Source organism: Monodon monoceros, unplaced genomic scaffold, assembly GCF_005190385.1.
Source record: "Monodon monoceros isolate NGI ecotype Baffin Bay Population unplaced genomic scaffold, NGI_Narwhal_1 Super_Scaffold_19, whole genome shotgun sequence".
Classification (NCBI taxonomy): domain Eukaryota; kingdom Metazoa; phylum Chordata; class Mammalia; order Artiodactyla; family Monodontidae; genus Monodon; species Monodon monoceros.
The window spans coordinates 24236272-24261555 of NW_021703775.1; the positions used below are offsets into that span (position 1 = coordinate 24236272).

Sequence of the window (25284 nt, forward strand, 5' to 3'; positions counted from 1 at the left end):
TTCTCTATTTTTTTCAAATTTTACCAGTTTCCTCAAGTGTTCCCTACGGTCTGCCCCCGCTCAGTCTGTGAAAAATAGCTGCAGTCATCATTTTCTCCTCTTTTAGCTCAAAAAAGAATCCTTCTTCTTATCTATCCACTGTTACCATGTTCCTGACTCCAGCCCATTAGGTTTTATTATTTATGATATTTATAGCTGTTTTAATACAGTACGTTGATTTTCTAATTTTATTAGTATTAAAAGTATTGGAAGCTAGGTCTGTTCCTCACAGTGTTCTTTTAATTGAGATGAGATGGTATAAAAAATGTTTCTGTATATGAGAATTGAGCATGTAATGTGCTTATATATAAATATTATTTTTTATAATTCATTAAGGATGACCCACAAAATGTTACTTATATATGTATTTCAGATTATCAACATCCAAGAAATAGAATCAGCCATGCATGCACTCCTTGTAAAACAAGCCATGATCTTTATGAAACGCAGGCAAGATGAATTAAAACATGAATCAGCGTATTTACAACAGTTATCACGTTAGTGTTTTTCATGTTCAATGTGATTTTTTATTCATTAAGCTAAATTATCAGCTAAAAGATAAAAATATTTTTATTCCTGTATAAAAAATGTTTTTTGAGTATTTTCCCACTAACCTTTCACCTACCCCCTTCCAAAAATCCCAAACCATTTAAGCTAGGGCTTCAAAACGTCTTAAATGCAGTCTAAAACTAAAAAATGAAAATTATAACTTCTAATCACTTAGTATTTGAAACAAAATATTTATAGGACCATTTAATGACTGTTTGGAGATGACTTGAAATAAATATATAGACTGTGTCAGAAATATAACTTTATAAATTTTCCATAGCCCGTCCACAGATTGTTTGTGGAGGTTAAAGAAATTCTGGTGGGTTCAGCATAGAATCATCTGTAAGATCTCATTATATTAATAAAAGATTTGGATGCTTCCCTTTAGTTCTCACACTGGTTTTGTATTTTCAGAGATGTCTTCCATTGATTAAGGTGCTGTCAGGGTATAGTGAAAGAAATGGGACCATAGCATCAAGTAGATGATAAAAGCAAAATCAGAATGACTCAAATACATGACATTCAGTTGGTCATAAATTACGGTACATGCTAAAATAGGAAATAATATGAATGATGTATTGGTAATGCAAATATTTCTAACATTTGACTATAGGGACAGAAAAAAACTGGTGAAAACTGCTGAAAAAGAATACTAGGGAAAGAAACTTTATATTAAATTTTGTTAACTGTTCTCAGGTGCTGAACTATATTCACCAGACAAGGTACATTTTCTTAGACTAGCAAACTCAATGACTGTTAATATTGTGATAGGGTAACATTGCAATTTCATTGCATGATGAAATATGCAATTTAAGCATATTCTATTTGTGTGTGTTTATATATACAGATATGTATATATACCTAAGATATAACTTGTTTTCAAAGTGTTTCACTGTATTTCTTTTGAGAATTTGCAGTATGAAATCAATTTTATTCATTAACAGGCAAAGCTGAGACGTCAACAAATACAAGCTTGGCTATAGATGAAAAAACTCAATGGATTTTAGAAGAGATTGAATCTCGAAGGTAATTATATAAAGGCTTAAAGCATCGAGCAAGTATTTTTTACTACTTAAATACAATTAACCATATAGTATAAATAACCATAACCTAGCATATTAATTTGTGAGAATGATATAAAACCAAAATTTATGGTTTAAAGATGCACTGGTATATTTGGATCAGTCAGAAGGAATGGGTAAAATGGCATTTATCAGGCTGGGAATGGCTCATACCTAAGAAGCCGGTCCTAATTACATTGTTACCTGCTCTTCCAAATCTGGGTAGGCTATGGGAATGTCTTACAGGAAAAAAGAGGGAGAACCAATTCAGATTAATGAAGCTAAAATGTCAAAAATATTAACATAAAATCGCATGCAAATGTGATCGTTTATTTCTGGGTATTTTAAGTAAATGATGACTTTTTGTTTTAAAGCATTTCTTTTCAGCAGGAGCTATTTGTTTTTTTATTTATTTTTGGTTTATTGCAAAATACAGGGCACAAAGAAGACAAGCAAGGGTTCTTTCTGGGAATTGTACTCAACAGGAAGGAACATCTAGTGATGATGAACTATCCTCAGCAGACATGATGGACTTCCAAAAAAGCCAAGGTCAGTTATCCAGTTTCTAATGTGTCTTGAAGTATTGAAATGATGGAAAATGCTTTGCTGTGATTGCCCTTAATTATTTAAGCTATGTAAAATAGTTGGTAAAACTCAGGAAAAAAAGGAATACATTTTTTTTTCCATATAAGACCTGTCCTTTCCTCTGAAAAAATGGATAAAATGGAGGAGCATGATGAGTATTTCTTTTTCATCTCCTGTTATAAAGGAACCATGAACATTTTTGGCTTCATTTCTCTACTGCATACTTTCTATATTATAATTTTTAATTTAAAATAATTGAATTTAGTAAAGCCCAGTTTTAGCATTATAAGAAGGTAAAATATGTATAGTTGAGTGTGGACTTTACAGTCAACCAGATGAGTTCAAAGAGGGGATCTAGTCTGTGTGATCATTGGCAGATTCCTTGACTTCACTATATCTGATATTGTTGTTTGTTTGCTTGTTCTTTGTCTGTAAATAGGTAGGCTAGAAACACCTACCTTATAGGGAACATAGTTATGATGATGAAATGAGGTAATGTATTTATAATGTTTTGGCATATAGCAGGGGCTCAATAAACGGCAGACTTTATTAGTGTCAATTGTTACTAAAGTGTTTTTTTAATAAAACCTAATTTATATGTTAACGTCAAAGGATAGTTTTCAGCTCAGTTGATTACATAAGTTATACATAACTATGTTTATAGGAAGCAAACTTCAAGATCACAAACTTAAAATGCATAATATACAGAGACTCATTTTCTTCACAGGTGACATTTTACAGGATCATAAGAAGATTTTTGAAGATGTACACGATGATTTTTGTAATATCCAGAATATTTTATTGAAATTTCAACAATGGCGAGAAAAGTTTCCTGATTCTTATTATGAAGCTTTCATTAGTTTATGCATTCCGAAGCTTTTAAATCCCCTAATACGATTTCAGTTGATTGATTGGAATCCTCTTAAGGTACATAAGCTTAACATGTGAAAAAAATAATCCTGATCACATTTAGTTACTTAAATCCTCTAGTTATCAGGTTAACTATAAAGTACCATTCCTTTAGAGTTGGAATTGATAATTTGTGCTTTGGAGTAATAGTCTGCACTCATCTTTCCTTGGTTCTCACTCTGTTTTTAAGGCTGAGTGACACTTAACATCAGTAAAGGAAACACTTTTTCTTTTAAATCTTCTTCTATGATAAGTTTAAGATCACCCAAAAAAGTAAAGGTAGTATTAGACCTTAATTATTTTACAGTCTGTTTGAGTGAAATTCAAAATAGGTACCAAGAGTTCTGAAGTTGGAGATGACATAATGGGAATTCTTGGCTAGGAAAGCTACAATGAAGGTGAGGAATTTAAATGAGGATTTGAAGGATATATAGAATTTAAACAGGAAGACAGAGGAAGGAAAAGGTATTTTATGAAGGTACATAGGGAGAAATATTAGTTTAGCAGAGACTGCGTAGATCCTAAATTAAGAGATATGAACTTGTTTTGATAGATAATGGGAGGCGTGACATGATGAAGGTAATGTTTTAGGAAGCCCTGAGCAACAGGCTAACTTGGAGGCTAGGGAGAAAGAGTTGAAGGTATATACTGAAAGGCTATTGCTGTAGCCCAAGTGCAGGGTGAAGAATTCCTCACGTGGGGTGATAGTGACAAAGGGAAGAGAAAGAAAGTGTTGATTACAAGTGGCGTTATGAAGTAAGAATCAGTAAAATACTGAGAATAAACCTAACACAACATATCAGAAAGATGACCTCAAGATTTGGAGTCTGAGTTATTAGTACAATGGTAGTTCCATTCATAAAAATGGTGACTTTTCAGAGAGGAAAACGGTTTTGATGGAAGTTTTACTTTATAGACAATGAAATGATGATGGGACATCCATGTGGATATGCCTGTTAAGCAAACAGAAATGAGAAAATGAAACTTTAGGAAGAAAGGAGAGCTGAAAATAAAGATTTAACAAAGTAAAGGATGGATCCTTGTCGTTTTATCTTCCTCTGCTCTAGTCATGCATGCCTTTAGGCTCTGTGTTAGGGCCATGCAGTGTTCATAGTTTAGGAGCCAAGCTTATCCCTAAGAAAGTGGTAGAAAGTTGGTCGGAAAGCAGCCTAGTTGTTGACCACTCCAGCTGAACTGAGTACTCTGTTACATCTAGCAAAGATCTGTTCATTCAGTTATTCAACAAATAATAATTGGCCATCTGCTGTTTATTTAATAATAAGCTAAACCACATGCAAAGTATATATTTGTGCCAGTGAGACTCGAGAGAGCCAGAAGTGAATTTTGCGTGAGGTAAGTGTATTTTTATAAATAAATTCCGTGGCTATTTTAACTGCTGTTGTTATAAATGTATACTTTGCTCCTAACAGTACCTGCCATGTAGTAGGCTCTGAACACATAGTGGACATTTCTGGATATGAATGAGTGCATGAAACGCAGTGTTCTGTCCTACTGCCTAGACATCATGTCTTAGTCATGTCATCCTGCCTAGCCTTGGTGGTCTAGTACTGTATACATTGGGTTAAAATACGGAATTATTCTCCTTTGATCCTTAGAGAAGCTCTGGTAATTACTGAAAAAGTTAACTATTTAAAAATAAACTAACGTTTAAGAATTTATTTATAACTTAGATAATTTTATTTATAAGTTTGATTCCATAGGTTTAAAACAGATGCCATGGTTCACAGCTATAGAAGAATTTATAGATGGCAGTATGGAAGATTCAAAGAAGGAAGATAGTTCTGATAAGAAAATCTTGTCTACTGTCATCAGCAAAACAATTATTCCTCGACTTACAGGTACTGTTTTGTAATTATCTTGATAAAATTAAATTGTTCTTTGGCAAAGTGTGAGATCATTAATTTCTGTTAACAGTCACAAATTTTTTTGGACGTTTTTGAACACAACAACTGTAATATGCAGTAAAAAGCAATAGATGTTATAATTTAAGCTGATTAAAAAATGCTTGTTTGTGCAAGTGATTGGCTATCAAACTCCTGATACTTTTGGATCTTTAGTATTTGTGACATTAGTGTTACTTTTATTTTTTTTAATTAATTAATTTTATTTTAGGCTGCGTTGGGTCTTCATTGCTGCGTGCAGGCTTTTCTCTAGTTGGCGGCGAGCGGGCTCTAGAGTGCAGACTCAGTAGTTGTGGCACACGGGCTTAGTTGCTCTGCGGCATGTGGGATGTTCCCGGACCAGGGCTCAAACCCATGTCCCCTGCGTTGGCAGGTGGATTCTTAACCACTGCACCACCAGGGAAGCCCTAGCATTACTTTCATTAGTTACTTTTTTATAAGTCATTTATTAGGGGCACACTTTCATCTCTACTACATGTATTTCTTTCTTTCCCTTAACTTCTCCCCTTATGTTTCTTTTTCTTTTTTTAATTTTTATTGGAGTATGGTTGATGTACAATGTTGTGTTAGTTTCAGATGTACAGCAAAGTGAATCAGTTATACATATCCACTCTCTTTTTGGATTCTTTTCCGATATAGGCCATTACAGAGTATTGAGTAGAGTTCCCTGTGCTACAGCAGGTCCTTATTAGTTATCAATTTTATATATAGTAGTATGTACATGTCAATCCCAATCTCTTGATTTACCCCTACCCCCCATCCCCTGGTAACCATAAGTTTGTTTTCCATATCCATGACTCTACTTCTATTTTGTAAATAAATTCATTTGTACCCTTATTTTTAGATTCCACATATAAGCGATAACATGTGATATTTGTCTTTGTCTGACTTACCTCACCCAGTATGGCAATCTCTAGGTCCATCCATGTTGCTGCAGATGGCATTATTTGTTCTTTTTTATGGCTGAGTAATACTCCATTGTATATATGTACCACATCTTCTTTATACATTCCTCTGTTGATGGACATTTAGGTTGCTTCCATGTCCTGGCTATTGTAAACAGTGCTGCAGTGAACATTGGGGTGCATGTATCATTTTGAATTATGGTTTTCTCCAGGTATTTGCCCAGGAGTGAGATTGCTGGGTCATATGGTAGTTCTATTTTTAGTTTTTTAAGGGACCTCCCATACTGTTCTCCATAGTGGCTGTACCAATTCACATCCCCATCAACAGTGTAGGAGGGTTCCCTTTTCTCCACACCCCCTCCAGCACTTACTGTTTGTGGACTTTTTGATGATTGCCATTCTGACCGGTGTGAGGTTATACCTCATTGTAGTTTTGATTTGCATTTCTCTAATAATTAGTGATGTTGAGCAGCTTTTCATGTGCTTTTTGGCCATCTGTATGTCTTCTTCTTCGGAGAAATGCCTATGCAGATCTTCTGCCCATTTTTTGATTGGGTTATTTGTTTTTTTGATATTGAGCTGCATGAGCTGTTTGTATGTTTTGGAGATTAATCCCTTGTTGGTTCCTTCATTTGCAAATATTTTCTCCCATTCTGAGGCCTGTCTCTTTGTGTTGTTTATGGTTTCCTTTGCTGTACAAAAGATTTCAAGTTTAGGGAATTCCCTGGCAGTCCAGTGGTTAGGACTCCATGTTCTCACTTCTGATGTCCTGGGTTTGATCCCTGGTTGGGGAACTGAAATCCCACAAGCCATGTGGCGTGGCCCAAAAAAAGATTTTAAGTTTAATTAGATCCCATTTGTTTATTTTTGTTTTTATTTTCACTGGGAGGTGGATCAGAAAAGATCTTGCTGAAATTTATGTTAGAGACTGTTCTGCCTATGTTTTCCTCTAAGAGTTTTATAGTGGCTGGCCTTACATTTAGGTCTTTAATCCATTTTGAGTTTATTTTTGTGTATGGTGTGTTTTTTCTTTCTTTAAAAAACATTACTACATTTCCCTCACATCTGCCACCAGCACTCAGAAGCCCTTGGGCATTGATGCTTGAAGACTTGTTTTATCTGAAATTGTACTTGGTAAGGATCTGTTCTACCATGTCACTGAGAATGAATTCTGACTACAAAGTCTGCAGAACTCTTAAAAGATGAAGCAACTTACTTTATAGTGCTTCTCAGCCAACTTGACTATACTTTAAAGATTTTTTTTCATATAACTTGTAGTGCAATCATGGGTATCTTAGAAAGATAGTACTTTTAACTATTTACTTTTAGCTATTAAGCACTATTAATGATAGCATAGAATATATGTGCCTCATTTAAGTACTCATCTGGAAACTCCAGATATTTCACTTACAATTAAACAGTTCCTCAGGTAAGTAGCATTATGAGAAATTAATACTGTATATTTATTCTCAAGTCCTATCCTGGACCTTCTTCATGAGCTCCCTGGGTAATCCCTGGCATACTCTCCTCTAGTGCCATCTATACCTGTGTTGCTCAGTATGGTAACCACTAGCAATATGTAGCTATTAAAATATAAATTTCAAATTAGTAAAATTAAAATTCAGTTCTCAGTCACACTAGACACATTTTAAATCTTCAGTAGCCATATATCACTCATGGCTATCATATTAAATAGTGCAGATGTAAGATGTTTTTTTCCATCATCACAGAAAGTTCTTTTGGATGGTACTATTCTGCTTCATTTTAAATCAAAAAGAACTGGAAGAACAAGTCCAGATGTCTTCTTAGAGCACCAGATCTCTCTTATCAAAGCATCTTCTGAGTACATCTACTTGACAACTTAAACTCCACATGCAAAATCATACTTGCCATCTTTGCTGCAGACCTGCTCCTCTTATATTCCTTGTTTGGAAAATGGTACCTCCATCTACCCACATATTCAAACCAGAACTTTCAAGTCATCCACTCCTCCCTTTTTCTTACCTCCTTATATAAGCAATTGCCAAGTCTGTTTTTTTTTTCCTTTTTCTAACCCATTTTCTATACAAAAACCATGGTGATCTATCTAAAATATGTCTGATTCTGTCATACCTCACGTAAAACACTTTAATTATTCTTAACTGTCTTTAGGATGAAGTCTAAACTCTTTAACATGCTTTCCAGGCCTTTCAGGATTTTGTCTCTGTTTAGTAGTGCTTTAGCCCCATCTCCTGCCATGCTCGGTTCCTTCTTCCCCTCATTTCCACCTCTACTGGACTTAAGCTATATTCTCCTTGGCCTTTATACCTTCTGCCGTCCATCCACTTGACAAATCCCCTAACTCTACCTCTTTCATCTAGCTAACTTCTCCTCATCTTTCAGAACTCAGTATGGACATTGCTTCTAGGAACTGGATTAGGCATACCTTTCAGGGTTCCTGTAGCACTCTGAACTCATACTTAAGGTGGCATCTACACGTTAAATTATAATTGCTTACCTAAATGTTTGTATTTGCCATTAGACAGAATTGTTCAGAGGCAGTTACCTAGTCTTACTTATTGCTTTGTTTCCTGTCGTTAATGTTAGGCGCATAGTAGGCTCTCAGTATTAGTTGACCAAATATTTCTAAGATTATTACAAGCCTAACCTTCTAGATGCCTGAGAAATCACTGTTTTATATTTGACTTGGGATGTTTCTTTTTAACCTATTTACAGTTTTAAAAGTTATTTAAGGGCTTCCCTGGTGGCGCAGTGGTTGAGAGTCCGCCTGCCGATGCAGGGGACATGGGTTCGTGCCCCGGTCTGGGAAAGATCCCACATGCCGCGGAGCAGCTGGGCCCGTGAGCCATGGCCGTTGAGCCTGCGCGTCTGGAGCCTGTGCTCTGCAACAGGAGAGGCCACAACAGTGAGAGGCCCGCGTACTGCAAAGAAAAATTTTAAAAGTTATTTAACATGTATTTTACAAGGGTCAAGCACAGTTGTTACTTCAGTGTATACAACAATGAACAAAATAATAATCCCTGCTCTCATGGAGCTTACATTCCATGAAGAAGACAAAGGATAAACAAGATAAATAAATAAAATCTAGCGTATGTTGGTTAAAAGGGCCAAGGAGAAAAATAAAGTAAGGGAAAGAGATACAAATTATGAAAGAGTAGTGCAATTTAAAATAGGTTGGCCAGGGAAAGCTTTCCTGGGAAGGTCACAAATGAGCAGATTCCAAAAGGAAGTAAAGAAGTGGGCCATGTGAATATCTGAGGTAACAGCATCCAAGGCAGCAGAAACAGCAAGTACAAAGGCCCTGAGGCAGGAGCTAGCCTGATTTGCTTGAAAAACAGCACATAAGCCAGGGTAACTTTAGTAGAGTGAGCAAGGGGGAGACTAAGAAGAGGTGAGCAGGATGACTGGCTGTGTCATATGGGGCCTTATAATCATTTGTAAGGACTTTTACTTAAGTGAAAGAGTGAGAAGCAGTTGGAGAGTTTAGAGCAGAGAAGTGACGAGATCTGCCTTAACATTTTAGCAGAATTACTCTGGTTATTGTGTTGAGAATGAACTGTAGGCAGACCAGTTAGGAAGCTTTTGCAGTAATCCAGGCAACAGATGATAGTAGCTTAGGCTTGAGTGTTAAAAGTGGAGGTGGCTGGAAAGTGGTTGAATTCTGTATAAAGTATAAATATAAATAGGAAAGAGAAGGCAAGTGACCAGAGTCCTGAGGTACTCCAGCATTTAGAAAGTCAACAAGACGACAAGCAGACAGTAAAGGAGACCAGAGAGGTAGGTGGGAAACAGGAGTAGTATCCTGGAAGCCAAGTAAAGAAAAGTGTTGCAATTGTTGCTGATAAATCAGATGGGGAGTAGAATCAACCATTAGATTTTACAAATGTGAAGGTTATCTGTGACTTGGTAAGAGTAGTTTAGGAGAATAGTTGGAGGTAAGGCCTAACTGAAGTGAATTCAGGAGTTTGAGGAGAGGAATTGGAGATAGGAAGTTTTTTGAGTAATTTTGTTATAAAATGAAGGAAAGAAATAAGGCAGCACTGGAGGGGAAAGTAGGGTCAAGAGAGGGATTATTTTTAATACAAGAGAAATAATTGTAGAGTGATAGAAAAGATCCAGTGGAAGTGAAAGGGCAGAATTCCGGGAACAGGATCTTCAAGAAAGCCAAAGGGGTTGGGGTCTTTTGTACAAATAAAGGGTTGGCCTTGGCAAGGAGTGTAGTGCTTCGTCCATAGGAATGGGAGACAAGTTAGAGTTTATGAGCACAGGTGCTGGTAGTTGTGTACATGCTGTAGGAGGACCTTGTGGAGCTTCTCTTCGGATTGATTCTATTTTTCTCATCAAATGGGGAAGAAATCAGCTGAGAGTGAGAGCAAGTGTGGGGAAAAGAAAACGTAAGAAATAGTCATCTGGAAGAGTAAAGTCCACTAACTGAGAGCAAGGAGGAAGGATAAGGCAGGAAATAATTGTCTAGGCCAGAGGGAAGGAGAATGGGCCAGGGAAACAGAATGTGATTGCTGGGCAGCATTAAGGTCTCACTGGAGTTTCATGGTGATCAATTTGAAGTGTATTTTTTTCCAGCCATGTTTTAGCCGCATGGCTGCAGGCACAGATGCTGTGACAAGGTGAATTAACTAGGGTTGCAGTTGAGCCAGACTGCAGCAACAGAGAGTGTATGCAAATACATAATGGTACTGATTGTCATGGATTTTAAACCACATAAGGAGGGAAGTAGTGTTTGCTAAAGGCCTCAGTTGTTTATATGTGACAAGCAAAGCTCAGCCTAGTAACTAAATTGTGCACCACCAAAAATTTTTGTTTCAGACTTTGTAGAATTCATTTGGGATCCCTTGTCAACCTCACAGACAACAAATTTAATAACACAGAGCAGAATGATTTTTGAAGAACATTCCACTTGTGAAAATGAAGTTATTAATAAAGGCAAACAGGTAATAATTTCTAGAATTATGAATTTCTTGATATATTTGTAAATCAATATAATTTATTATAAATCTTTGTTTACGGAAGATGCAGAAGAAGTAATTATCAGAAAACTATTTAGGGAAAAATATTTAGGATTGACCATTTTTTGCTCTTTTTGTAATTAATAAGATGAAAGAATACACCTTGATATTTCTGAACACTCTTACAGGAATGGTAATGCTTATAGAAGGATACACATACATTCAATAAGATCCAGATTATTACTTTCATTCTTATTAGCTTATTTCTCTCTGTTTAGTGGTCTGATTTGTGTTCTCATGGCCCAGCCAGCTGTCTTTCAGGTTTGTGAATATACATTGGCCCTGCAGAGACGAAAAGGCATAAATATATTAGTGCAAATTCATTCCTTCTAAAAGAAAAAAATACTAATTACCTTTGTTTTTTGGCAAAAGTGTAGTAGTGTTATGACCTTACTTTAACAATGATTTTAAAACTAGGCTAACATTCATTATACTAACTAGTTTTCTATAATCTGCCAAAGTTGAGAACAGTAATCTCTTTGAGGATTCAAGCTTCAATAGGATAGATTCTCATCTTAGCATAATTTAGAATTGAGTTTCACTGAACATAAGACATAAAGAGGAAGGAACTTTTTAGAGGCTCTTTTGAGAGTGTTGAATCTTACTCTTATTGTAGTACTCTTTTTTATCATTCTGTTTGTTGATAATATTTTATATGCATGCAGTTAAAATAAGTAAACCAATTTTACGTTGAGTTTTAAGAGAATTAAGAGAGAGATTGACAGACTGGAGTGTACCCAGAGTGGAATAACCAAGGTGGTTGAAAAAGCAAGGAGACATGTCATATTCATATTCTGAACACCAGTAAGTTTTAGCACTTGGAATTGCTGTCATGAAGGAGGGAAGCTGTAAGAAATAAGAGGGAGAATGGGGATACCAGCATGATTCTGCCTTTAAGAAGCATGTTATCTTAGAGGAAACAAGATGTACATAAACTGTTATTTCAAACAGGAAGTAAGTGGGAGTGACAAGGAGCACTTGTTTATCTAACTCCTGCTGTGTACTAGGCACTCTGTTAGGTCTTATTCCTGTATCATCCCACTTAGTCCCAGCAATCCTGTTAACCACGGTGAGAGCTTAATCTTACAGTTGAAGAATCTGAATCTTGAAAGGTTGTTCACAGTAAAGCCTTGAGTCAGAACTAGGATTTGTACCTTGGTTATTAGTCTTACTTTAAAGCCCAGGCTCATCTCACTGACCACATTGCCTCCCCATGAGTGGCCCAGATAAAGGGCTATGAACCTCAAAAGAGAGGCAGGAGAGAGAATTTACTTTCTGCAGTGAAAGAATTTTTGTTAGATGTGGCATTTGAGCAGGGACCTGAAGGAAGGAATAGGATTTGAACAGTAGCAACTGATGGAGAAAGGGCATTTTCCACTTACCCCCAACAGGATAAAAGCATGTGAAAATCATGCAGGAATTAGAGAGATTCAACTAAAAAGAAGATGTGCATAGAGATAGTGTTTATATTTGAAGAAGGAATAGATTTATTCTGTGTTGTTATAAAGCATAGAACCAAGATTAGTAGGTTAGAGCTACAAGGAAGCAGCTATATAGTCCTGTATTTGCTCTCCATGTGGGATTATTTAACTATAGCCCAAATGTAAATAGTGCTTTGCCATTTTTTAAACACTTTCACATTTTCTCATTTGATCCTCGCAACCTTGTAAAATGTGTGGACTTTAATTGCATTTTACAGGTGAAGGAGCTGGGGCCCAGAGTTCCAAGTCACTTTTAAAAGATTAAAGTAGCAGGCCCAGCACTTTGTAACCACTGAAGTCTTTCAGTGGTGTTATGGATTCACTCATGAAGTCTTTATACTGGTAATTTTAATTCTGGAAGCCCTCCCACTCTGAATGTTGAAAATGGGGTCTTTGCATTCGTAGGAGACTAGAACTACATCAGGACTTTCAACTTTGGCACTCTTGACATTTGGAACAGATAGTTCTTTGTGGGAGGCTGTCCTATGCATTAAGATCCCCTGGTCTCTACTCACTAGATGCCAGTAGCACTTCCCCATCTTGACAACCAAAAATATCTCTAGACTTATAAACTATTCTGAGGCATGGCAAAATTATCCCTACTTGAGAATCAGTGTACTACGTAATATTCCAGGTTAGTAACACAGTTTGCCAGTGATTTTTTTCAGTGATATTTAAGAATTGAAGAGAATGAGAAAGGTTCCAGAAGAACAAGTCAGCATAGTTCCTGATTTTGAAGTGAAAAGCAAATGATTCTGTAAACTAATGTCTGGTGAGAATAGTTTTGATTCTGGTTAATGTTCTAAAATAGATTATTACAGAGATGGATTACGAGCACTTAAAATAAGAAAGCAGTGTTTACTGTAATCTTTCATTGATGGGGTTCCTAAATACAAACAACTGTTTATCAAAGCATATTCTTCCATATTATCTCAGTTACTTTCACTGATAAATAAGGTACTGTACAGGTACAGTAGATAATGTATTTAAATATGTTAAGATTTTCTTACGGATCAAATGGGAAAAGATATGGTATAGTCAGATATACAGAAAACTGGTAGAGTATACCTAAAGAATACTGACCCATAGGGCCAGAATCTTCTCAGCTTTGTCCTGTTCAGTATCTTTATTGAACTGGATGAAGATGTAAAATACATGCTAATAAAATTTCTCAATGGCAGAAAGCTAGGAATTCTGTCATAGATCTATGGATAAAAGAATTAGAATCCAAAAGAATTTCAAAATACTGAGAAAATGGAGTGACTCTCAAAACATAAAATGTAAAAGGAATATACATATGTCCTACCATTGTGTTCAAAAATTCAACTGCATAAATACAAGATGGGAGAGGCACAGCTTTGAAGCAACCATAGGTAACACAGAGAGGGATTATAATCAACCGTAAACCCAATATGAGTCAACAGTGTCACTTGAGTAGCAGAAAGACTAATGGGAGTTCATCCTACTAGGTGTCTGCTCTTTTGAGTAAAAATGTTGTATGTGCTTTCCTCACAAGTAAGACTTCCCTGGGTATTTTGCATTTAATTTTAGGTTAAAGTATATTAAATGGAGAGTGTCTAAGATGGTATGGGAAAGAGAAAATGTAGAAAAGTGAGATATCAATCTTAAACCTGAAGAGTTTTCATAGGGAAGGATGATTAGATTTGCTCTGCATGATCCTGAGAAGTAACCGGGACCAACGTATGGAAGGTGTAGGGGAGAGAAGTTTGTTTCTCATTAACTGAAATCTAATAGTCAAAAGATGCCCGAAGTTATGCACAGCCTCAGGGGATAGTGCATAGGTTGGGTGACCGGTTAGTGGAAATGTGAAAGTGACATCAGATGAATGCTTAGATAGATTGGTAGTTTTCAAATTTCTTTTTCTATCCACAGAAACTTTTTCAAATAAAGTCTTACACACCCCTGTACACAGACACACACAAAAGTAATGCTGCTCTTGCTGTGGTGAGCACCTACTCTCATTCTCCCGAGGGCCTCAACATCTGCCCATGCCACCCAGGATTATCACTATGGATATGCAGAGCATCATAAAAACTACTAGCCAGAGCTTTTAAGTGCCTTTTCAGAGCTGTTTTAGAGTCTCTATACAGTGCTCACTTCGGCAACACACATACTAAAATTGGAATGATACACAGATTAGGATGGCCCCTGTGCAAGGATGACACACAGATTCGTGAAGCATTCCATATTTTTATCATGTGTGTGAAACTTTGAAAATTGTAAAGCATTGTAGAATTTAAAGAACCTTTCAATAGGAAAATAATAAAATAAAAATAAAGTCTGTGTACAGAAGTGTGTGTAGTTGTTAAAACTTTACGCTTTAGAGAACTTTGTTTTTCCACCAAAGGTATTTTACTACTTGGAAAAGTTAATGAGCTCCGAGTTACAAAATATGTGAATTTAAGTTTTCTTTTGTTTTAAACAATTATTTGGAAATAATGGCAAACTTACAGAAAACTCTCATGAATAAAAATAGCATATTCATAGACCTTTTACCCAGATTGACTTGTCGTTAATGTTTTGCCCCATTTGCATTAGTGTTTGCTCTCCCATTAGATATACACACACACACACACACACACACGATTTTTTTTCTCCTGAACACTTTTTGAGAGTAAGTTGCGTATTTGCTAAGGATAGTCTGTTACATAACCATAGTACAGTTAGCAATTTCAGTAAATTTAACAGTACTTAATCTACCATCCATATTCTACTTCTGTCATTTGACTCAATAAAGTCCTTTATAGCATTTTTTAGAGAACTATTTTTAAGAAACAAAAATTAATATGGAAATATTTATCAAGGCTGAGATTCAAAATCATTTACATTAAGTGGAAAAAAATCAAAGCATAATTGTATTTTAAAAGAATTCAAGAGGGCTTCCCTGGTGGCGCAGTGGTTGAGAGTCTGCCTGCCGATGCAGGGGACACAGGTTCGTGCCCCAGTCCGGGAAGATCCCACATGCCGCGGAGCGGTTGGGCCCGTGAACCATGGCCACTGAGCCTGCGCGTCAGGAGCCTGTGCTCCACAGCGGAAGAGGCCACAACAGTGAGAGGCCCACGTACCGCAAAAAAAAAAAAAAAAAGAATTCAAAATGTTTGAGAAAGTAAAAGAAAATTGAGTTTTTGTTTTTAATGTTAATATTCATATGCAGCCATTTGAGGAATATGTTACAGATATTTAAGTGAAAAGAGAAACAGGACTTCAGTTAGATACACCTTTTATGAAAAAATATATTTGGTTGAATTCTACATTTATGAGTAACTTGCTTAGTATAGGGTATATGACAGCTTAATTTGTGCTACACACATTGTCACTGACTTAAAAAAATAACTTTCCCTCTAGTATGTAGTATTCCCTTTCCATTTTTCAAATATGGATTCCTTTTTTAAGTGTAAGACCAGTATCTTATTATAGAAATTTTTATCCTAGTACAAAGACTGATACCATTGTAGGATATTTTCAGCCTACCTTTTATTTCAGAATTTTAATACTAATGGACATGTACACTCGTATCCTACTTCTTCCACTTAAATATTAAACATTTAAATTTTCATGTTACTACAGTCTTCATAAACTTTAGCTAAATATTTCGTGCACTGGATGGACATAACATGATGTCCTTAAAAGTTCCCATGATTCAATGTTTTGGTTATTTTCAATTTTTGATATACAAACAATAAAATGAATTTGCCAAAGTGAATATACTATGTCAAAGGATATTGACAAACCAGGGAAGAAACCATATTTATAAAGCATCTACAAATCAATAAGAGATAGAACCTAATTTAAATTAAAAAAAAAATATGTAGGCAAGCATCTTAATTGGATACTTTGCAAAGGGGCATATCCAAATGGTAAATAAGAATATGGGAAGATGCTCAACATCAGATTACTCAATAGGAAAATAAAAATTAAAATATGACTACATACTCACCAGAACTGCAAGTATTTAAAAACTCTAAAAATACCAGGATTTAGTAAGGGTGTAGAGAAACAGGATTTCTCATACATGGCTAGTGGGAATATAAATGGCATACGGCTATTTCAGAAAACAATTTGGCATTCTGTACAAAGTTGAACGTATAAACATGAACTGTATTCCAGCAGTTCTATCTCTACATATGCCCATTAGAATTGTATGCCCATGCATACTAAAAGACATGTTCTACAAGAACTTTTATAGCAACATGATTCATAGTAACCCCTAAACTGAAGACCATCTAAATAAATGTTCCATCATGCAATGGAATATTGTGCTGCAGTGAAAAGGCACCAACTACTGCAACGTGCAACAACATGGATGAATGCAGTTCTCTTGTACCTAATTGATAGTTATTTTAACAGCTAAGTCTGTGAGTGTGTACAAATTTGCACTATTCTGTTAAAATTGCTTCTTTTGGTAAACACATTTCTACCTATAACTATCAGTGATGCTTTTAAATTTTTTAAAAATAGGATTTACTTAAACCCATTGTTTCAAGAATGAAGAAGGCAATAGATGATGATGTTTTTATTCCTCTATATCCAGAGAGGTAAGAGTTGCTAATTTCTAGATTTTATGAAATAGTTACTCCTGCAATACAGATTCATTTAAGAGTGTAATGTAGAAGAAACTAAATGTATTAAGTGTTTACAAAACACACATACGTATTAAGATGCAAATTGAGATTTCAACAAATATTTTTCAGTCACCTTTTATATTGCCGTGTATGATGTCTGGCACTTAGACATAGGTTTTAGGGGGGTTATTTGGTTGGGGGTGGTGGTTAATGATATTCCTAAGAACATGACAGTTGGCATGGCAGAGTGCTTAGGACCACAGATTCTGGAGCCCAGATTCACCATTACTAGATATTTGACCTTGGGCCTTTCTGTGCATCAGTGTCCTTGTATATAAAATTGGGCATTAAATTAATGCCTACCTCACAGGACATTGTGAAGATGAAGAGAGTGCTCAGAACAATGCCTGACATGGAAAGCCCAGCATAAGGCCTGGAACATCACTGAGGGGCCAGAAACTGCACCTTTGAATTCTATATTTACCTTTAAATGATCAGACAAGTAGTATTTGATGCATATTCTTACATTTGTTAAGAAGGCATCATTTATAGTAATGGATCATGAACTGAAGCTGTAGAGTACTTACAGGATGGAAGAGCTGTATGGAAAGAAAAGAAAGGAACTTCTAAGCTTGCTAGTTAATGTGAATCCTGAAGAGATGCCTGCATGTAAAAATTCCCCCCCAGTAAGGTTTGTAATATTTTACATAAGTAATATAGTCCCATGGTTAAAAAGTATGAATGTGTATTTTTAAACTTTGTTTATGTTTAAAATGAAAAGTCTTACTCCCTCCCATTCCTGACCTCCATCCACCCAGTTTTTGCCCTTCCTTCTCTGGACACATACATGCATGCAAGAATGCTCAATGTTGGTAATTTTTTTTACCTTTTCAGAATTTCTTTATGCAATTAGAATTAAATACTTACAGAATTTTAATACTTATAATGCAATTAGAATTAATCTTATTTTCCTCTCCTTTTTTATATATCTACTTATAAAGTAAGTATATTGTAGTCATAACCATTGTTTTGTACCTTACTTTTTTGACTTAGTACATCTTTGAGATCTTTTTATGACATCACATAAGTTGTTTCCTCAGTCTTTTTTAAGCTGCACAATATGCCATTATATAGATGTACTGTAATTGACGAGCATGTAAGCAGTAAACCATTACTAACAATGTTGGGAATAATTTTATGGACATATTATTCTGTACATGTGGAAATGTATCTACAGAAGGCATTCTCAGACATGGATTTATTGAGTCAAAAGTGTGCATGCATTTGTAATTTTAGTAGATATCACCAGAGCACCTCCTTTTATATTCTGTTAAGGCTTAGTTTGGTTGATTTTAAAAAAACAAAACCATTCAGGTTTTTAAACTCTGTTTCTGAAAGATGAACAGTCATTTGCATTTTCTTCTTTCTCTTTCTTTTGCTTCAAATTAGTGCTGTAGAAAACAGAATGTCACCACATTCAAAGTTCCAAGAAAGACAGTTCTGGTCAGGTCTAAAGGTAAGCAGAAAATGGCAGAAATAAAAATAACTGTTTTTATTTTTTAAAAAGTTTACTATAGAGTGAAGATCAGCAAAATTCTGTAAAGGACCAGACAGTAAATATTTTAGGCTTTGTAGGTCATATGGTCTCTGTTGAACTGTTCAGCTCCGCCACTGTAGTACAAGCAGTCATAGACAATATGTAAACAAATGAGCGCATGTCTTTGGTTCAGTAAGCTTTACTATCATTTAAAATTACAAAAACCATTCTTGGGACTTCCCTGGCAGTCCAGTGGTTAAGACTCCACGCTCCCAATGCAGGGGCCTGGGGGTTTGATCCCTGGTCAGGGAACTAGATCTCCCATGCCGCAACTAAGAGTCCGCATGCCACAACTAAAAGAGCCCACGTGCCACAGTCCCGCATGCTGCAATGAAGATCCTTCATGCCGCAACTAAGACCTGACACAGCCAAATAAATATTTTAATACATACATACATAAATAAATAAACATTCTTAGTTCACCAACTCTACGAAAACAGGCAATAAGCTGTATTTAACTCACAAGCCATAGTTGTCTCACCCCTGGTCTAAATGATACAGGATGAAGTCGGTGCTAAGTCAGTGGCAAAGGAAGGTAAGGAAAAGATGGATTCAAAAGATATTAATTACGTATGAAGAATGTAGGGTGTTAGTCAAGTTTTTGAATTTGGCAACCTGGTAACTTATGATGACATTCTTTGAGGGCATTGGAGGGGTTACAGGAAGAAGAAAAGGTTTGGGAGGAGAGATAAGATTTGTTTTGGACATAGTGAATTTAATATCTATGGGACAAATGGAGGCAATTGGATATATGATTCTGAATTGCAGGGGACAGATCTGAGCTGGAGATTTGGGAGTCAACCACATATAGGCAGTATTTGGAGGCATGGTCATGAATGACAGCCTCTGAGGAGATTGCATGAAGCATGAGAAGAAGGCTAAGGATAGACCCTTAGGAGATACTGAGATAAGAGGTGGGCAGAGAAAGTGGAGTCTTCAGGGAGGCCTTAAGAATGAGTTGTGAAACTAAGAATGGTCATAAGAGAGTGGCATCAGGGAAACTAAGTGAAGGGCCTTCAAGAACGAAGACAGAGTGTTAATGCCACTGAAGAGAATTAGAAGACAAATTTTTTTACTGGATTTGATGATGATAAGGTAATGGGTGACCTCAGCAAGAACAATTTTGATAGGGTGAATCAATACTTGTCATGTGGTTGAGTCAGGGAAAAGGCTTTTCAAGAAGAGGAAGCAACATCAAAAATGACATTGTGAAAAGGCATTGCATATTAGTACAATTGGATGTAGTTTAGCACCTAGCGTGATACATATATTACTGGAAAGAAAGTGGAAGATACCATAAAATTCACAGAAAGATCGCATTTAGAGGAGGGAAATGCAACCCATGTTACTTTTATTAGATTTTCTTAAAAGTATTTTACCCAAGGTATCTCCAAAGTCACAGGTTATTATTAATCTTATTTTCTATATTAGAGCAGTGAGGTTCTCAGGTTTGATTGATTTCTCAAGGTCACACATTGGTAACAGTAGCACTGGCTTTAACAGCAGTGCTTTTATGAATCCTGAGGTCCTGTGGTCTTGTATCTGATGGCCCGAGCCTCCAGGAGAGTACGGATTGAGAAGGAAGACTATTGATCAGGAAAGGCTCCAGCAAGGTAATTTGAAATAGATTTTGAGCGGTTGTCCTAAAAAAATGAAAATAGGATGAACAAATATATGGAGGTTGGAAAGAATCAAGTGTTTATTCAGAAATGTTTTCTGTTGATTCTAAAATTTACGGTTCCAACAGTGCCAATTGTAGTGAGAGTTTAAAAGAGTTTGACCAACTTTTTATGTTTGTTGGATACTATTACAGTTTTCCTTTGGAGAAAAGGTACATAGTCACTTGATATTTTATTGTGTTTTAGCTCTTCCGCAATATTCTTCTTTGGAATGAACTCCTCCCAGAAGACACCTTGCAAGAGCTAGGACTAGGGAAGCTGCTGAATCGTTATCTTATTATAGCTCTTCTCAATGCCATACCTGGGCCAGATGTTGTTAAAAAGTGCAACCAGGTAAGTTGTGTAGAAACTGATTCTAATTTTATCATTTTTAAAATTTAGTTATTAAAATCAATTTTGTAGCAAAATAATTAAAAGTATGGTACTCACATTAACAACAAATTAATTTAACAGACTAGAAACCCAGAAGAACCCAGTATTTTAAAAAAGTATACTGGTTAACTGTTTACAAAATGAATGTTAGATCCTCACCTCTCACTACATACCAATGTAAATTACAGGTGAAGTAAAGAATTAAGTGTAAAAAAATGAAACTATAAAATATTGTACTAAGAAGATAAATGACTATACCTGATGTTAAGGGAGTCCTTTCTGAACTTAAAAGCAAAAATGGTGAGAAAAAATAATAGATTTGACAAAAATGTAAAACTTCAGTAAACCAAAAATGTATCAGGATTATTTGATTATTGTTAAAACTGGAAGATGGGTTCATTGGGCTCACTATACTTATTCTTTCTCCTGTTGTTTATGTTTGAAATTTTCTATAATGGAAAGTTAAAAAGAAAGTTGAAAAACAGAAAAATAAGTTACAATGCATAACGAGGATAAATACCCACATTTTTAAAAAGCAGTAAACAATTCAAATATTCTTATTGAAAATGACCAAAAGACATGCAACATGGTGAATTGCCTAATTCACCAAAACAAGAATATGCAAAGATAACTTCTAAACATGTGGAAAATATTAACAGTACTAATAATCAGAGAATTGCAAATAATACAGTAAGGATATTGTTTTTACCTGTTATGCTGGCAAATGTTTTGCTGTTATTTCCATTATAATTTCCAGTATTGTCATAAGCACAGGGAAACAACAGCCCCACATCATTCCAGGGATACCATTCATCTAGAACATATGGAGTGGCAATTCTGGGAAATAGTTTCTGCACTATGGAAAGAGGAATACAATTCTGGAAACTATTTTGGCATGATTGCTATAAAACCTTTAAAGTTTATACCCTTTTACTTAGCAGTTTTACTTCTAGGAAATTATCCTATGTTAAAAAATCAGATGTGCATAAAGGTTTCTACGTACAAAGAATATTATTGTAGCATTATTTATAATAGATGACAGTTGGAAAGAACCTAAATGTCTAAAAACATTAGTGTCTATCCATAAGATAAAAGTCATGAGGAAAACTTTCTAAGAATGTGGGAAAATATTTACATTCTTAAATAAAATTTTTAAAAATATAAATATATATGTAATATTAGATAGCAGTTCCTAGACAACCTCCATTTTTCTAGCTGTGGTTTTTATTTCATGTAGTTTTAAACTACATTATCTACCAGAAATTTCAATCATCATCCATCCTATGTGTGTTTCAGGTTTCAGTTTAGTCCTCTTTGACCATAGGCTCTACTATGCAGAAGTAAGGAAGAGGATATATGACATTCTCTCCACAGCTTGTGGCCAGAAAACCAGGCCAAGACAATGTGTTTATAAGTCCCAGGATCATTTATGGAAAAGCTAGATAGTTCCTTCAGAATTTTATTGAGACTTGTGGTACAAAACAAGGGGAAAGCAAGGGCAAATGACATTAAATTCCAAGCCAGTAAGGGCTGGTTTTTAAACTTTAAAAAGATACAGTTTGCATGATAAGACTTATAGGACTTTCTGCCTTAGGCAATCAGTGTGTCTGTATTTTTTCTGGATAATTGAAAAAGGTGATTAAAAAATAGGATAAATCATTTTCCTCAACTGTGTTTTCAGTGTTGACCAGTCAGATTTATTTTAGAAAGAGTGCATTCCAGAACTTTCATTTAACATATTTTATAATATATATATGGTGCAACTTTCTACTTTCTAGAAGTACGTACTGATCTTGATCTTACCAACTATAGCAAAACCAAGAATTTCTTTAAATAGTATGATCTCAGATTTTTCCTTGCTCCCATTCTCTCTCCTTTTTTAAAAAAATTCTTCCTTCTGCTATGAGGACGTTTTTCTTTTCTTTTTTATTTTGTTAACATTTTTCTTTTCTTCCAAAACTTTTCCCCAAATCATGTATTACCTTTAACATGATGATGATAAGTGTTGTTTGGGGTTATTTTCCCCCCAAAAGAAAAAAAATGAATGCACATACATTGACTCTTTATGCTGCCATGGACATTTAAAGAAATGTATTAAATTACAAGAAAATCAAAACCATAATTAATTTTTTTCACTCAGTGTATCTTAGAATGACCTTGATTTATTTCTTCATGTAGATTATACACAAACTCACCCAATTTCTTACTGTGAAATCATATTAAATGTACCTATTTTGGGCTTCCCTGGTGGCACAGTGGTTGAGAGTCCGCCTGCCGAGGCAGGGGACACGGGTTTGTGCCCCCGTCCGTGAAGATCCCACATGCCGCGAAGCGGCTGGGTCCGTGAGCCATGGCCGCTGAGCCTGCACGTCCGGAGCCTGTGCTCCGCAATGGGAGAGGCCACAGAAGTGAGAGGCCCACGTACCACAGAAAAAAAAAAATGTACCTATTTTATACAGTTGACCCTTGAACAACACAGGTTTGAACTGCATGGGTCCACTTCTACATGGATTGTTTCAATAAATACATACTAGAGTACTACACAATCCACAGTTGGTTGAATCCTTGGATGCCGAACCACAGATATGGAGGGCCGACTGTAAAGTTAATACACTGATTTTCGACTGCGAATGGGTCACTGCCCGTAACCCCCTGCATTGTTTAAGGGTCAAATGTAGGTATGTTAACTAAATGTGTTTTGTGTCTACACATTTCTGGTGTTTAGTTATAAATGTTTTGTACAATTTAACTGCTCAGAAATACAGAGTATTGAAAGTATTACAAGTACTAGGAAGTATTTATAAAGAGTAGTCTATTTTAAGCTCTCAGTATCAAAATATGATTTTTTTTTAAGTATAAAACCTTGACAGAAAACGTGGAAATTCTTAAAAGTTATTTAACCATGAACTATAAAATGGAAGAATAATACTCAAGCAACATGAGTACTATGAGGATTAAATGAAATTATGTTAGCTAAAGTCCTTAGATAATAACTGTCATTATTAAAAATAATGTGTTTTGATTATCAGATAGCAGCATGTTTACCAGAAAAATGGTTCCAAAATTCTGCCATGAGAACATCTATTCCCCAGCTAGAAAACTTCATCCAGTTTTTACTGCAGTCTGCATGTAAATTATCTACAAGTGAAATCAGGTAATGCATATTTTATTTGTACCTCCATAAGCATAGTTTAGGGTTCCATTCTCATCAATTTTTAGAAAGATTTGTACTTTACTTTTAAAAATCTAAGACTGTCACTGAAGAGTTAGGAGATATTTTCCTGTATGATCTTTAGAATCACTCAATATTTTATATTCACACCTCATGCATATTCATATTTTTAAATGTAAATCTCTTCCAAAATAAGCACTTCCAGAAAACTGTATCACAGGGGAATTTAAAATTAAAACTATAAATCAAAAGCCTCTTATCAAGCATGTTTTAAATGTCTTCTTAATTTTCCTAGCCATTTCAAAATCTCAACATTTGTTATGTACAGGTCTGCAACGTGGCATTTACCCAGCAGTAGCTAGATCTCTGTTTTGGATATCTCATTCACAGCACTAGATGTTTAAGGACTTAAATACAGTGGTATTCTGGTAAACCACCTCTACAAAAAGAAAAAAAGTTAAAACCTCAAATTGTAGCATTTGATGATATCTGTGGATAAATACTGCTGCCAGGATAGCCCATATAAGCTGCTGGTAGCAGCAAACCACAAGTCAGATTTCTGATAGATTTGATCTATGCTTTTCTCCTTTTTTATAGTCATTCACATTAAAATTTGCCAGAATACATCCACTAATAGTCTGTATTGGAACTTCATGATTATGTGGAGAAGGTAGCATCTAAATATTTTATGCTATCTTAGATATTGGCATAAGGTAAAGTTTTTGTTTCAGATTAACTACTCATGATTCACTGTGCCCTTATACATTGCATTTCTAAAAGGGAAAATGCTTTTTTGTTTTTTTTTCAGGGATGAAGTCAAAGAAATAATTCTTATTCTGGTGAAAATAAAAGCTTTGAATCAAGCAGAATCCTTCATAGAAGAATATCACCTAGACCATCTTAAATCAGTAATTAAAGAAGTTTGAGTGAACTTTATAGGAAACTACTAAAATGAGGTTTTAATATAGGCACACTTGGCTCTTTTGCTTGGAGAAAGAAGGAAAAAAAAAAAAAAATGTTGCCACTTCTTTATTCCCAGTAATGGAGGGGAGGATTTGCAACACCCAAAAAGCAGGACTCTGTCTTTCCATTCCTTCCACCTTCTACCTTCTGGTATCATGAAAGGCTGCCCCTTTTTTTTGCAGTGTTTGCAGGAATTAGACACACAGTAACAGTAAGAGTTTAACATATTTCCATTTCCATTTGATTTTTCCATCGACTTTTCCAGCTTAAGAAAGGAGTTGAAGGAAGCTTGTTATAGCTGTTTTGGCCTTGGTTGGTCTTCTGTCCTGAACCATAAAAACCTCTTTTAGTTCTCTTCATTTTAACTATCTCTGTTTACAGATGAGTTTAAATGAAAATCTTAATCGGGATGAATTACTTGTTAAGTATTCTGATTAAGGCAT

At 35.4% G+C, this 25284-nt stretch overlaps 1 protein-coding gene and 1 non-coding gene across 3 annotated transcripts in view; both read left to right on the plus strand.

The window, feature by feature from the left end:
- Positions 1–24890, plus strand: part of GCFC2 (GC-rich sequence DNA-binding factor 2) — a 71427-nt gene extending 46537 nt beyond the window's left edge. For both annotated transcript variants that reach the window (XM_029232111.1, XM_029232112.1), the window contains exons 7-17: positions 413–536; positions 1533–1614; positions 2086–2198; positions 2962–3161; positions 4852–5002; positions 10795–10919; positions 16955–17031; positions 18508–18574; positions 20521–20667; positions 23736–23860; positions 24687–24890. In XM_029232111.1, the coding sequence (XP_029087944.1) occupies positions 413–536; positions 1533–1614; positions 2086–2198; positions 2962–3161; positions 4852–5002; positions 10795–10919; positions 16955–17031; positions 18508–18574; positions 20521–20667; positions 23736–23860; positions 24687–24804 (1329 nt within the window). In that variant the 3' untranslated portion in view covers positions 24805–24890. The remainder of the gene's footprint in view (positions 1–412; positions 537–1532; positions 1615–2085; positions 2199–2961; positions 3162–4851; positions 5003–10794; positions 10920–16954; positions 17032–18507; positions 18575–20520; positions 20668–23735; positions 23861–24686) is intronic.
- On the plus strand, positions 14586–14689 carry LOC114901181. Its single transcript, XR_003795062.1, has one exon. It is a non-coding gene; the product is annotated as a U6 spliceosomal RNA (small nuclear RNA).
- Positions 24891–25284: the final 394 nt, after the last annotated feature.